We start from the raw sequence: 15,921 nt of genomic DNA, 5'->3' as shown, positions 1-15,921 counted from the left end.
TAGGTTTTTGCAAGGCAAATGGAGTTAAGTGGCTTGCCCAAGGCCACACTGCTAGGTAATTATTAAGTGTCTGAGACCGGATTTGAACCCAGGTACTCCTGACTCCAGGGCTGGTGCTTTATCCACTGTGCCACCTAGCTGCCCCTGTCTTTCATTTTCAAAGAGGAATGGTGACATCACAGGATGATCTCTTGACCTTAGTGTGAATTGGATTTATGTCAGGTTACACAAAGTTGCCAGCCTCATCTCTCTTTCTGAGTCATTGAAGACCAATGGCGAGACAAAAGTCAGGATGACTAGTGATGGTCTGGGATGCAGTAGATAACCTTTGATGTCTCATCAAACTCTGAGTATTCCACAGAACCTTTTTCAGCTATCTTCATGGCTGTTGGAACATATTGTTTTCATCTACCCATTCTGCCAAAGAGAGACTTCATATAATTGGAATAGATATCCCCCTAACTCACTTGGTTCCCCCCAATCTGGTTTAAACCTTCTGCACAGTTGGTTTACCAGGGTGTGCATGCATGCTACAGCTTCTTGGAGTCACAGGTAAGAGTTGGATTAGCAGCCTTGAAAAGGGCTCCACAAGCCCTCACACCAGAGATACTAGTCCTCCTGGACACCCCATACTTCCAAAGAGTTTATTTGATGGTTCAGTGGACTATTTACAGAGGAGACAGATTTAGCTATAGCATTCCAGATGGCAAGATTTCACTCCAAAGAGGAATAGAGAAGGAATAATACTCCAGACAGAATGGTGATGCTGTCATTGGTTGGTTCTTATCCTTTGTTATCTAAGATAACTTCACTATGTTAGAGGCAAGTCATTGTGCCTGACTTGGCCTGATCAGACCTATACAAGCTCGGAATATTCTACCATAGACTGGGCACAAATATTCAATGTGAACACTAGGGTAGGTACTCTAAACCCATGTATGTCACATTGCTTTTGTACTCTTTGTCACTACTATCTGTGTGGAGCATTGTTCAAGTAAGCAGGCTTGCAACATAGAGCTTTTGGCTGTCTTTACTTCTTTTGTGGTTTCCATTTCTTAATCTTAGTTGAATGGATGCTCCAGAAAGGACATGCCTGGAAACCTTATGTGTTTGGAAGAACTGGAGATCTTGTTGACAATGGAGCTGAATGGGAGTAGTGGCTAATGGCAGAGAAAGCATGAGAGAAAGAGAGAGACAGAGACAGAAAGAAAAAGAGAGAAATGGGGGAGGGGAGGCTTGACACTGTAAGAAGATGGCGAGTAGGTGGCTCAGTGGATAAAGCACCGGGCTATTTGATTAGACTCTAGCCAGAGCATAACATCTGTAGGTTCTGATTTTACTTAATAAATGAGGCTACTGAATGTTGACTTAATCTTTCTGTTCTATTCTTTTTTTCTCTCTCTAGGAAAAAATAAATTCCTTCCCACATACCTGATTCATAAAATGATCTAAGTAGAGGTTTGGACAAAATATTTCCAGGTGTAGCCAAGGCATAAGGAAGAATTTCTCCAGGATACCCTGCCAAAACACAGGGCAATCCAAATGAAGTTCCTAACTCACCCAATGATAGGACAAGTGCAAGCTTAGTTTAGAAAGAAAGAAAACAGTCATGTGAATGCTAAATACATATGGGACTCCCAAAACATATCCCAACACCTTCTTGGATATCCAGAAGCTTCAGGCATGCAGTCCTGGATTAGATTGTTTCCAAGGAAGTCTGAACTTTAATTAAGGGAAGTAGAGGTAATCAGTCTCACTGGGACCTGCAGACAGTCTGATTCAAGCCTAGAGCCTCCCTTCTCTCCCTCTCAAGAAAAGAGTGTACAATATAAATCTGATGTAGAAAAAGTCATACAGAAAACAATGATAACACCCACACACACTTCATAATGCTTATCGGTAACTTTACATATAACTACTAATATTCAAATCACATTAGGCCATAATACAGTTTTCAAGACTGCTGAGTAGTCATTTTTATATTTCACCTTTCCCTTGAACTATCCAAACACTTTCTGGTAAAAGCCTGCCAGGGGAGTGTTCCAATTGGCTCTGTTCTTTCTGGTGGTCAATCTGTCCTGGGCAGATACTTCTCCAGCCAGACATTGCAGCTGCCATTCTTGTAGACTTCTTGGGACCCTCAGGCCTTTTAGAACTTAGAAGATTGCTACTATTCCTAAACATAGTCCTCTCTGGATGCTTGTTCAGCTAAGATCAAGAAAGAACAAAAAATTTAGAAGTCAGGTGCTCATGACCATGTGGAGGAAGGCTGAATGAAGAAGGGGTGCCAGCAGAAGGGGTGCCATTCCAGTCTTATCCAACTATAAATTTTGACAAGTTTTGTTTTAGCATTGATCTGGAATCTTCCTGTAACTTCCTTTCTTTTGTTCTAGGTCTGCCCTCTGTAGTAACAGAACAAATCTATTCAACCCTCTCTATGAAATTCTTTCGAGTACTTGAAAACATTTACTGCTTTGGTATGTCACTGACTTGTTGGCTTTCTAATTAGTTATTACGCATCCTAAAAATTACTTCTACCTTAGATCCACCTATATTTTGAACCTGAAGCTAAAAGGTCATTTTTCTCACTCTGGTTGTCCTCCTGAGCCTTCACTGTGTGGCTCAATCCTCTTCCACTGTCACTTCTCCCTTTCCTAGACCTGATATTTATTATGAACTACCCTTATCTCTTTTCAGATTGGTTTTTCTTCCCCACCTTCCCCTTTACTTTGGCCTACCTGAGGCTTCATGAGCTCCCTTGGTTTTTTCCTTCCCTTTCAGATCATGAACTCCAATCTTTCATGAATTAGGTTTTGTCCAGCCAATATAACTACCTCATCATAGTATGTGGAAAGAAGGACAGCACTGGTCAGAAAAGATCTAAAAAAGCAGACATCTTTCTTTACCAGCAAAAAATGATCTAAAAACAGATCAAAACAATCTTACACCAGCTAAGATGGAATTCCACCATCTTTTGTTCCTAGAAATAAACAAAATAAACAAAACCCGGGCATCTAGGTGGCATAGTGGATAAAGCACCGGCCTTGGAGTCAGGAGTACCTGGGTTCAAATCCAGTCTCAGACACTTAATAATTACCTAGCTGTGTGGCCTTGGGCAAGCCACTTAGCCCCATTTGCCTTGCAAAAACCTAAAAAATAATAATAAAACTCCTTCCCAAAGAGCAAATGTAAACCATTTGGGGATGATTAAAATCTTCTCTTTAGTAGGCATGTCAAATCCTGACATAGCATTAATAAGACTAGGGACACAGGAACCCAGCCATAAGTGACTTTAGAATTTTATTGAAATTGTAAATATAATTATTTTAAATGAAATGTATAACTAAGCTCTATGGTAAGTGTGATTTATTTAAAAAGTGAATACATTTATAATCATAAAAATTAGATCTAATAACTTGTCAATATTTTCATTTATTTTAAAATTATACTTGCTGCACAGTATAATACTGTTCCTTTTTGGGAGAGGTGGGATCAAAGGTGTCTTTTTTTTTTAGGCTTTTTTTCAAGGCAGTGGGGCTAAGTGGCTTGCCCAAAGCCACACAGTTAGATAATTATTAAGTGTCTGAGTTTGAACTCAAGTGCTCCTGAGGCCAGATTTGAACTCAAGTACTCCTGACTCCAGGACCAGTGCTCTATCCACTGCACCACCTAGCTCCCCCCTTATTATTTTTTAAAGAAAGTGATATGGTGATCTTGATTTGTAATTAGGTTCCTACTACTTGCTACCTATTGGTAGTAGTAGTGGCCTGCTGTTCTGGGCCTCAGTGCCTTCAGCTGTAAAAATTAGGGACATGTACCAAATGATTTACAGTCCCTTCCAGCTTTACATTTCTGTGATCCTAGAAGGAATATGTGAGAAACTAGGGCTCTTAACAGAGTTTCTTAATGTCTGTAAACTTAAAAACTTAAAAACCAACAAAATTGGTTTCCTTTGTAATCCTCTGTATTTTTATGCATTTAAAAACATGATTATGAAAAAGGTTCATCAAACTACCAGAGGTGCCTGTACACAAAAATGTTATGTCCTTTCTGTCATTCATTCATGTTAGGATACACTGGTATTCATAACAAATTCCACTTCTGGACCTATTATTGCCTTCTTTTTGACTCTTGGCAGGGAGGTGGCTCAGTGGAGCCTGGAGTCAGGAAAACCTGAATTTGGATTTGGCTTTCAGATACTGGCAGTGTGATGTTGGGCTAGTCTCTTAACCTATTTGCCTAAGTTTCCTCTCCTGCAAAACGAGGGTAATGATAATGCCTTGGTTCTGAGGATCAAATAAGATAATAATTGAAAAGTGCTTAGCACAATGCCTAATACATAAGTGTTATAAAGCATTGGCTTTTATTAACTATTATTGTTCAGTATGTGCTTAAAGTCTCCTTGTGCTTGAGAGTGGATGAGAAATTGTTTGTGTTTGAGAGATGTGTAACTACTGCAAATTAAGTCAAAGTGGAGATGGGGAAGAGGAGTGTGAGGGGTAAACTATAAAGGCAGTAAGACATAAAAGTACTCATTTCTATTCATAGAAATCCAAGACATAAAATTTATTATCAAAATACCAGAACATATATTAGCTTGAATAAATGAAATAACAAACCTTTCAGTTTCTTTCATTAACAAAGGAAATCAAATTAAGTATGACTAAATATAATTATTTTTATAGAACTTATTTATCTATAATATAAAAATTTAGAATTTTATAACTATTGCACTAACAGCATCTTGTCATAACTGTAGATGTAATTTTTCCAAAGTAAGGTTTATATTATAAATGAAATCTATAGCTATGCTCACTATTATTTTTAAAAGTAAATATATTTCTAATTATAAAAATTAAATCTAATAATTTGGCAATGTTTTTGCTTATTTTGAAATTGTAATTATTTTTTAAAATCCAGGTTGTATAATATTCTCTTTTTTTTCTATAGGAAATTCCTGAACTGGCTCCTAAATCAAATGCAGCTAAGAGATGCCCACTCTGCTAAAAATTAAATAAAATAATTTCATTGCACCTCATAGAACAACAGACAGAGGGTAGAAAATTACTGTTGGCAAAAGTAAACTACAAAATTTCTATATTTACAAAAGTCTTCTGGAAAACAAGTTACCAAAGGAATAACCTTTTTTGACCTATGGCAACTGTGTGAAGAGAATAATTGTCATATTAAAACAGGACTTATATATGTTAAATTATTTTTCTCTCAGACTGTTATTTCATAGAAATAATGATGTAATCATTAGAGAAAGAGAGAAAAAAAGCTCCAATAATTGAAATCAGTGTATGTAAAGATGACCTCTGAAGAATTGGTTGCATCTGTTCTTGTTCCTGTGACACAGAAGAAAGTAATAACTGCTCACTCTGCTGCTGATGAAAGTAATGAAAATGCCTCAGATAGCAATGTTATAAGAAGACATTCAAATAAACTGAACAAAGAAATCCCTCATACTCTCTCATGCTTAAAGAGATATAGAGAAGAACATATTGAAAGTTCATTGCCCAAGATTTTCTCAGTATCAAATCAAGAAACTATGAATGATAAGAATAGCCATGAAAACTTTGATGAGAGAAGTATGTCAGATTCAATGGAATATATTAACATTAACTGTAACAATATGCCTCTTAACTGTCAGAATTCCCATGACCAGTTCTGTAAATCATGGGAATCTATATCAAAAGAAAACCTGTGTTTGGATACTGGAATTTCATCTACACTGGAAAAAAACATGTTTTCTGGAATTAAACTGGAAGTAGATGAACCTTCAGGAGAAACACTTCCTATAAGAAGTCAATCAGCAATTATTCAGACTAACAGAGGTCATCCTGATAACATGGCTATATTTCATTTTCATTATGCAGTCGAGAGAACTGTCTCAGAGACTTTTTGTACCATATCTGACAGCTTCATTTTAGATGATTGTGGCAACTGTGTAGAACTTCCAAATATTAGAGATGATCAAAAGGGCAGTTACTCAGAATGTACTTGTAGATTAATGGAACTGGAAAATGACTGTGACAATAAAAATGATCTGAAGGAATGTGATAACTGTGATGCTTTAAGTGCTAAATATTTATGTGTAAATAGATCTTGCCAGAAGGTTAAAATGATATGTTCAGATAAAAGCTTCTGTGGTGCTAATTTTCCTGGAAGAATGCCCACCAAGGCCTTTTTGAAACATTTGCAAGATTGTACTGATAATTTTGAAGAAGATATGGAGGATGATTTTTTAAAAAACAAAAAGGAGCGGTCTACACTGTTAATTAGAAGATTTTGCAAAAATGATAAGGAAGTTAAGAAATCTGTTTATACTGGAACCAGAGCAATTATGAGAACCCTGCCTTCTGGGCACATAGGGCCTGAAGCTTGGAGTTACATTGAACAGAAAAGAAATCATAACAGTAAGAACTTGAGCAGTTCAGGGGAGCCTATTGCAATAGTACAGAATAAGCAAGACATGAATCTCTGTCTTGGAAAATCCCATTGGTATCTGGTAAGACATCATTGTTCTTTTGAAAAATTTGTTTGATTTCATTATTTTTCCAGTCTTAATCTTCTCTTACTTAATTGCTGAAAAGTCTCACTTTTATGTAAATCATAACTTGTTATTGGTGGACTGACACAATGCATTTTTCAATTAATTTAACATAGTGCTAACTGCTTAAAATATTAAAAAGAGTATAACTGAAGTGACCCTTGGAGGACTTCTGGAACACAGAGAAGTTGTTCTGTCACAGTTGAGAGGTGACAGTTTGAAGATCATTTGTAAATATACTTAATGTGCATTATATATATATATATATATAGAGAGAGAGAGAGAGAGAGAGAGAGAGAAAGAGTATATATATACATATATATACATATATATATTGTTATAGGAGTTGGAAGAGTAATTTTGTAAAGGATAGACAAGTTGGAAAGACTGGATGTTCAAGTGCAGGGGTGGGGTAGGACATTGGGAAGGGGCAAAATTGTTATCTTCTAAGTGTTTTTCCTCAGTGTCTCAGTTATTTATTTTTATTTTTTTATTTTTGCAAGGCAAATGAGGTTAAGTGGCTTGTCCAAGGCCACACAGCTAAGTAATTATTATTAAGTGTCTGAGGCCAGATTTGAACCCAGGTACTCCTGACTGCAGAGCCAGTGCTCTATCCACTGCGCCACCTAGCTGCCCCAGTGTCTCAGTTATTGAAACCAGCATGCTATGATTAAGTAATAAAAACATGATTATATACCTTTCATTTTGTTCATTTAGAAGTCATTTTTCATGATCTCCAATGGAGGCTTGAGTTTGAAAGAGGGAATTGTAGATGTTACTGCTTTCCATGTCCATTATCTTCTACTTCTTCTCTTAGTCTCCTTTCAAAAAATCCTCAAAACTCCCTATATGTGTGGGGAAAAGACAAATAAACCAAGAACATCATCAATTTCTGATCTTGTGTTAGCTTCCTCTCTTCCCAGAATGGAAAGAAAGACCATTCCCCAGGGTCTTTGTGGCCAGTTAAAATCATAGCATGTTATATTAGTTGTACACCTCTATTATATTCTGGTTGTTCACTCTTCTTTTTTAGTAGTGTCACCCAGTACTGGATATAATACTTCATATGTGGTATGATCAATATCTATAATATGGAGTTTATTTTACCTTTACTGATTTAGAAATTATACATTGAGTGGAAAGAGCTATGGATTTTGAGTCTGTGATCCTGATTTTGAATGAAGGTCACCATTTCAGTTGATTCTTCCTTTTACTTGACAACTTCGAGGCCATCATAGGTAATTAATTGACCTAATTCAATATTGTTATGTCTCAGGGAATAGGGAGGGCCAAGAGAAGGGGCAGAGAATGGAGAATAGAGAGAACAGAGGAGCTGTCAGAGGAATAGAGCAGTCAGAACACACATCATGTATTGATTAAGTTCATTGTCTTATATGGGGGCTGTTTGTGGTGCCTCAAAACAATTACACTAGTAACATCAAAAATTACTGATTTCAGAGACAGCTAGGTGGCACAGTGGATAGAGCACTGGCCCTGGAGTCAGGAGGACCCGAGTTCAAATGTGGCCTCAGACATATAATAATTACCTAGCTGTGTGACCTTGGACAAATCATTTAATCCCATTGCCTTGCAAAAACCAAAAAAAAAAATTACCAACTACAGATCACCATAACATATATAATAATAGAAAATGTTTGAAATATTGATTTGTCAAAATATGACACTGAAACAAAATGTGAACACATTCTGTCAGGAAAATGGCATGGATAGCCTTTTTTTGTTGTTTTTGGTCTTAGAATTTGAAGTGATTCAATATTGGAATAGTTGGGAATCAGTGAATGGACTTAAAAAAGATCAATTTATCCCACTGCATCCAGAGCCAGCTCCAGTCATTTTGATCCATATTTGTCCACTGGACTCAGATGACTCTGGAGGAGAAAGTGAGGCTGGTAACTTAGCATAGGCCCCCTTACTCAAATCTAATTCATGTGCCTGTCATGGCATCACCTCCCTGATGTTGTGGTCCTCTTTGAGATCACAATTTACATTCCTTTGGGCAGAGCATTGGCAGGTAAAGGTGCTGCATTGTTCAACTATAACTAGCCAGTTAGGTCCCCAGTGGGGCAGCTCATAATACTTACAGGTTATTGTTTGTATACCACTTGTATACTCTTGAAAACACCCTCTGGGCCTCTGCTTTCTTATCTGTAAAATGAATAAATTGGACTGGATGATCTTCTAAGCATGTACCCTATCCTTCCTACTTCATTGCATTTGAAAGGGTCGAATGAAATTTTATATATATATATATATATATATATATATATATATATATATATATTATTTATATTATTTTACATATATGCATTATATATTATACATATATACAATTATACATATTATATATAAAATATACATATATGTGTTTGTGAAAGTTTTTTAAAACTATATATTGCTACACACATGTTAACTGATTAAATTCCTCTCAGTATCCCTTCCCCCTTCCAGAGAACCAACTATATAAAAATATTTTTAAAAAATTAGAAAGAGAAACAATCAAATAAACCAGTCAATACATAGGAAAAGTCTGAAAACATATTGCAGTGCTCCACATACTTAGATTTTGCACCTCAGCAAAGAAGTGAAGTGGTGGAGGTGTCTTCTCCTATCTCATATTTGGGGCCATGCTTGATCTTTATAATTTTGCAATACAGACATACTTCATTTTATTGCACTGTGTTTTATTGTGATTTGCAAGTAGTGTATTTTTTTTTAACAAATTGAAGATTTGTGACAACCTTCCATCAAGTCAAATTCCCATTTACAATCCAATAAAAATCTGAAATTTTAAGATTTCTCCTCTTCATGGTCAACCCAGTCTAAAAAATAAATTTTAACCATTTCAACTGAGATCATAATTTTCACATTGTCATTCACTGACTTTCTCATCTTAATACAATATCCCTTTAAAGCACAAATTTAAGGCAAAAACAGCCCAGGATTTGTCAAGATAAACATTTTGAGATTATATATGAAACTCTCTTTAAGTACAAATCGTATCTATATAAAAATGCCATCATTGGCTTTGGTAATGACTAAAAGAAAGCATAGAATTTAAAAACACAAATGAAAAGTGTCCTCTATAATGAAGACCAAGTTGATTAGCAGTGAAATAGAAGCTTTGTTACAATCCTAGGCCAAGTCTCCCTATTGCAAACTTGCTCAGATATGTATAAAATCAAAGAAACAGAATTGGATGAATCTTTAGAGAACAGTAAAGGCAAACCATCTCATGTAATAGAAAAGGAAATCAGCCATCAGAGAGGAAAGTGATTTGTCATTCTGACTTTGACTTCAGTTTTTCTCTTCCTAATCTCAACCCCATATTTAACCAGTTCAACATTACACTATCTTCTTTAATCTCAAATTCCTTGCTTTTTGTTCCTTGACAGAACTAGGACCCTGGATTACTTCTCTCCTCAGCTGAAGACCTTTGTCTTACACTGTACTGAAAAAAATAAGTTATTTGCCAAAAGCTTCCCTCTTTTTCCTTTTTTTCCCACATCTCAGATAATACCTTCCATTATCTAAGAACTTTACTTAAATTCTAATGATGAAGTGGTCTTTTTTCCAGTCAAAGCCAGTCCTTGCTACCTGAACCTCTGATCCCAAAGGTTATTGGACATTTACAAATTATTTCCAAAAAACAAAACTTGTTATTTTTTCTTCCAAACTCACCTTTTTTTTCCTGTTCTCACATTTACCACTTTAGTTATGGGTCCCATCACATTTCATCTGAACTTATGTGTCTCCCTGCCTCCAGTCTCTTCCTTTTTTCAATATATCCTCCACACAACTGCCAAAGAAATGTTCCTAAAACTTGGGGCTGACTCACCTATTCAGTAAACCCCACTGGCTCCCTATTGTATTTAAATGTCAAATACAGACTCCTCTGTTTGGCATTTCAATTCCATTGCAATCTAGCTCCCAACTTTCCTTTTACATACTTTTTAATGTGCTCAATGTTAATTCTCACTCTGCAAATGATAGATAGGCTATTTTCTCATAGTAGGAATTTTCCTGTATCCCTGATTGTTCAATTTATTATTAACCTTTGCCTTTTCCATGGTCACTTCCCCTACCTATTTTCTCTGAAATTTCCTGTGTCCATATCTTCCTACTCTTCCATTTATGAATTGCCCCCAGGAGCTCTATTCCTTGAGGCAGAAAAGTAGTCTTTCTAGGCAACCGATCCCTTCAGATTATTCCCATTTTAATGTCCCCAACTTCCTTTATAAAATCTCTTTCTTAGTTTCTTCATCTTCCAAACCCCTTCCAGCTTTAACAGTCTTCTCAGTTTCTTCATCTTCCAAACTCTTTCCAGCTCTAACAATCTAAATTTCTTGACCATAATCCTGGAACAAGAATGAAATTGTCACTGGAAAATATTAGAAACTATACTTGTATTTACCAAATATATTTTCTGTCAAAGTGTATTTGCTGTCAAAAGCTTAGTTAATCCAAATTTGAAGTTGAAACAATGTCCCTGACTTAAATTTCATTATCTAGTCTGCCAATCCTGTTGTGATCAGGCAGTTTTAAATGGGCTAAGGGAAAACTCTAACTCCTACTTCATTTTCCTTCCTCAGCTTTTTAAGATAGGAAACTTTTTTCCTCTTCCCACTACTAGTCAAGCATGATGAGGTGATTGAAGTACAATCGTGCCTTCTACTGGCTCTGAGAGAATCATCCAGAGCCCCCTTCATGGACCTCATGATGTTGTCTAAGAACCTCAGTAAATGATTTTTTAGTTTCTTTGACCCTCAAACCTCCTCAGTTTTGGTAAACCCTCTTGGTGATGAGTCTTTACTAACCTAGCTAGGTAGATCTGCCACAGATAAGGAGGGCACACATACAGATGCCTCAGTGTCTGTGCCCAAAACTCCCTGTTTGATAGGTTTTGGCAGAGTTTTCACCTTATTTAGAGTTCATACCCTGAAGACTCTGCAGAACTGTGAATTGACAGAAGAACAAGACTTTAGTGGTGGGTGAAGCACCCTGTCAAGGTTTATTCACTTGAGCTCCTAATTTATAATGATTTATATTGGATTGTGAGTATAGAATCATGAGTAGTTAGTTGTCAATTCTCAGCATGTTGATTATCTATGGGCAGCTATGAAGTATTTCCAGAGTCCCTCAATTGAAATTGAACTTGACTTTGCCCCCTCCAGTACTTTGCATCTTGCCTGTCAGTCAGTTTACATTATACTTATTTGTGAGAGCCAGGTCTCAACACCCAGATTGTAAACCCCATGAGGACAGAAAGCACATTTTATTTATCTTTGTTTCTTCTTTGTTTACTGCATATTTGCTGATGTGAGTTTTTGAGTTTCTTTGTTAATTTCCACATTTACCTTTCCCCACGTTGTTTACCGAAAGAATTTCTCCTATTTTCTATGCTGTTTAAAAAAAAATGTTTTTTTAGTTTCTTTGCTGGGTTTTCTCAGCTGCCTTATGTACTTCAGTGTTTGCTCTTATAGTTTGTATTTTTCCTCTAGTGTCCTGGCCAAATACTGCCATCAGCTGGATGCTGGTATAAAGGGTAGAATATGAAACTGACTGATCAGCAGTAGGAACTTTCCAAATGTTTTCTTTTAGGAGAGTCAGTCAGTCCCTATCTTTATCCTTCTCTTTTAGGAAGTATTGCAGCCTTATTTACATTCCAAAAATCTAAGACAGACAACAGAAAAATTAATGAAGGGAATAAGTGACTTCAGTAAAGGAGTAGATTTAAAAAAAAAGAAAATCATTTGCTTCCTATTTAATAGTTGCAGAGTGCAAAAGAAAAAAAATTAGGCATTGATGTATCATGACATACAAAAAGACCTATACAAGGACAACTTGAAAATTATTTTGACAGAAATCAAGGAAGAAACAAATAAATAAAAAGATATTTCTTACACATAGGTAAGTTGAAAAATAATAGTTAAAAATATGAATTATTTTCAAACTTAACTTTTATTGTTTAATGTAATATAATATAGTGAATTAATTGGTAAGTCAAATTTATTTATTTGTTTGTATATTTATTTGCAGATAGCTTTTAATTAATCAACAAACATGATGAGATTCTTATGTTTTCTATGCATCTCAGTCAGGCATGTGATTTTAAAGCTATGACCTGATATAAAAACTACTTACTAAAACCTGCCCATCATTTTAGGCCTGAATCAAGTCTTATTTCTTTTAACAAATGTATTTTTTTGTGAACTTAAACACCTACAAATATAAACTTCTTAATAATCAAAAGACAGAAAAAATATGTATAAATTTATGAATTTCTTTTATGAAGTTAAAAATATATTTCAAATTTAACTTCATATTAAGACTTGCTCTTTATAATTTAAATGTTTCATTGGCATTTTTTTGGCATGATTATCACCACTCGCCCAATTGCACTTTTCAGTTTTCATCTATCCCATTCCCTTCAAATAAAAGCCTTCTCCCATACCAAACATCATCAAAGAAAACAAATTCACACTTTGGCTCTCTAGTCTATCACCTCTCTAACCAGATATAGGAACTATGTATTGTATTCCTTTACATTATTAATCTCTTTGTATACACCGTTCTCATTCCACTTCATCTTAGACCATACAAATCTTCTTAGGTTTTCTTATTTCATGCTTTTCCTTATTTCTTATGGCACATAGTATTTCATGACATTCATATCTCATAATCTGTTGACTCCTGGTGAGGGGCACTAACTTTATTTCCAGTTCTTTGTTAACAGTAAAACACATTGTTATAAAGGCTTTTATTCCTCTGTTTGGGAGGGTCTGTGTGTAGGGTCTGACAAAACTCAGACACATTTTTGTGGCTTGGGGGCATCCAGACAAATCTGGCCAGCTCAATGCCCTCGTCTCTCAAAGCCTGTTCATGGACCTTTCTTAAAAACTTCTCCAAAGAATGGTCATTTTCCATTTTCCCTTTTTGGTTATCTTTGTTCCTATGGTGGTGGTAAGGTAGAAGCTGATGGTTTTCATTTGTATCCTCTTCTTGATGCTTTGTCATTTTTTTAATGTAGTTGATGACAACATGTCTTTTTTTTTTTCCTTTTGAGAAGGGCCTTTTCCTCCTCTTTGATCATTCATCTGTTTGTCAGCAGCACTTTATGTACCAAATCATGGAATCAGTGACTGCTTATTAAGAACCAGCCCTGTGCTAGACCTGGGCTCAGTGCTGGGTACACAAAAGGAGGCAAAAGACTGTCCCTGCCCTCCAGGGGCTCCCAGTGTCTGGGAGAGAAAGCATGCCAATAAGTAAATATGGGCAAAGACAGCAATGGGCAAGAGTCAAGGAAACAAGGCTTCCAAGTAGAAGAAAGGATTTTGAGTTTGGACATAAAGGAAACTAAGTTCATGCCTGTCTTTTCCCAGGCATAGACCCTAGAGTGATTCTCTGATCCCATTCCCTTTTAGGTTGTCCTTGGCACTCTACTGGAATGGTGAATTATTGGATTAATGACAGGGCAGAAAATTACACCTGAAATCAAAACTCAGAACAATGTTAACTTAGAATCCCACGAGATTTTACCTCTCATCACAAAAATGTCACTCATGATCACTTAGGGCTAGTTATTGCTTTTCTGAAGTTGCAGTAGCAGTTAACAATGAGCACATAGAAGGACATCTTATTTATTCTTCATTTTTAAATGAAGACCAGCCATATTCTGGAGCATCATACATTCAATAAATACAAGATAGTTCGTTCACAGCTTCAGGAAAGTACTTTCCACAAAAAGTCTCCAGTTTGTATTCCTATTAACATTTAAAGCAAAAAATAAAAGTGAAATCTTTGAATCTAATGTTTATTGTTACTGGGGTGGAGTAGAGGAGAGTGACCATTTGAGGCTTGAGAGATAGCCCGAAAAAAAATACCCAGCATTGAGAGAGAGAGAGAGAGAGAGAGAGAGAGAGAGAGAGAGAGAGAGAGACTGTCTTGTTTGTGGAATAGCCAGAAGACCAGGATCATTGGATTGAAGATCTTTAAGAGTAAGGTGTAAAAAGACTGAAAAGTTCAGAAGGGACTAGCTTATGAGGGGCTTTGAATGCCAGATGATTTGATTTTGTATTTATCCTAGAGCCTTTATAAGGAAAATTCATTGTGAACATTTTCCCAAGTTAACTTGTCCATCATATTTTTTTTTAGTTTTTGCAAGGCAATGGGGTTAAGTGGCTTGCCCAAGGCCACACAGCTAGGTCATTATTAAGTGTCTGAGGGCGGATTTGAACTCAGGTCCTCCTGACTCCAGGACCGGTGCTCTATCCACTGAGCCACCTAGCCATCCCCATCATATTCTAATGTATTGATTTTTGTAAAGAATCTTTTGATTTTAATGTAATCAGAATTTTCCATTCTATCTTTTATGATCATCTCTGTCCCTTATTTGGTTAATAACAGCTTCCTTAGCCATAATTGTGGAAGATATTTCTTTTCCTTTCCTTCTCAATTGTTTATAAAAGGGTTATTTAAATTGCAGCACCTGCAACGTGATTTTATGCCGACCCCCTATAGGTTTACCAAATACTTTAGGGACATGAGTTTATTTGGAGTCTCCTACTCCCCAAGAGCAGACTGGCAGCCCAAAGGGTGACTTCAATTCAACTGAGGAGGAGCAGAGGGTGAGCTTTTAAAGATCCTGCCTGGATGATGAAGTAATTAGGGATAGATAGATGAAGGCTTTCAAGTCAGGACAAGGATTCATTATTTTGTTGAGGGGTGTTAGCCCAGAAGACCTAGTCCTTTCAGTCTAGGGCAGGGACACCCTATCTTATCTGATTTATCTTGTTTGGTAATTTAGGGTAGACAGTGAAATATAAGTATAGATAGGTTTCAAGTGGTTTCTTAATGTAGAAAATGGGGTAGAAATGGGACTGTCAAGGAGTTTGATATTTCTAAGACCTTGGGATGGAAGAGGTGCATATAGTTTCAATAGACTTGAGCAATGGAATGGAAGTTAATATTAATGCAAGGCCAGCTCCTAAAGAGAAAGATTGCCAGTTTTCTATTTGACATGGTCAGCTCAGAGCCAACAGATCAATCAGAATATCTCTGTCCAATATTTCCTCTACTACAGTCTTAGATAGATGCTTTTAAGATTTCTTTTGTAAAAAAAGGTTCCTCTCTGGCTATACCCTGTATAGTTTTTAGCATAAATGAATGTATTACTCTTGGTCAACTTTTTCTAAATCTAGTGATAATAATATTTTTCCAGATTTTTTCATTTGATTGTGTTAATTGTTTTCCTGACATTGAATTATCCTTACATCCCTGGTGTAAATATAAACTGCTTGTAATGAATGATTTCTTGGATAAATTGCCATAGCATATTTGACAGTATTTTA

The 15,921-nt window shown here is 36.1% G+C and overlaps 1 protein-coding gene across 3 annotated transcripts in view; it reads left to right on the top strand.

Annotated features, from left to right (window-relative positions):
- PLCE1 (phospholipase C epsilon 1) overlaps window positions 1-15,921 on the top strand; it is a 332,730-nt gene that overhangs the window by 31,272 nt on the left and 285,537 nt on the right. For 2 of the 3 annotated variants that reach the window (XM_074233338.1, XM_074233336.1), the window contains exon 2: window positions 4,951-6,511. In XM_074233338.1, coding sequence (XP_074089439.1) covers window positions 5,312-6,511 — 1,200 coding nt within the window. In that variant the 5' untranslated portion in view covers window positions 4,951-5,311. Of the gene's footprint in view, window positions 1-2,391; window positions 2,478-4,950; window positions 6,512-15,921 lie in introns of those variants that run through there. The other variant, XM_074233337.1, reaches the window with a different exon arrangement.

This window comes from Macrotis lagotis, chromosome 4 (assembly GCF_037893015.1).
Source record: "Macrotis lagotis isolate mMagLag1 chromosome 4, bilby.v1.9.chrom.fasta, whole genome shotgun sequence".
NCBI lineage: Eukaryota > Metazoa > Chordata > Mammalia > Peramelemorphia > Peramelidae > Macrotis > Macrotis lagotis.
The sequence above is the reverse complement of the archived record's forward strand: the minus strand, read 5'-3'. Positions and strand labels throughout refer to the sequence as shown.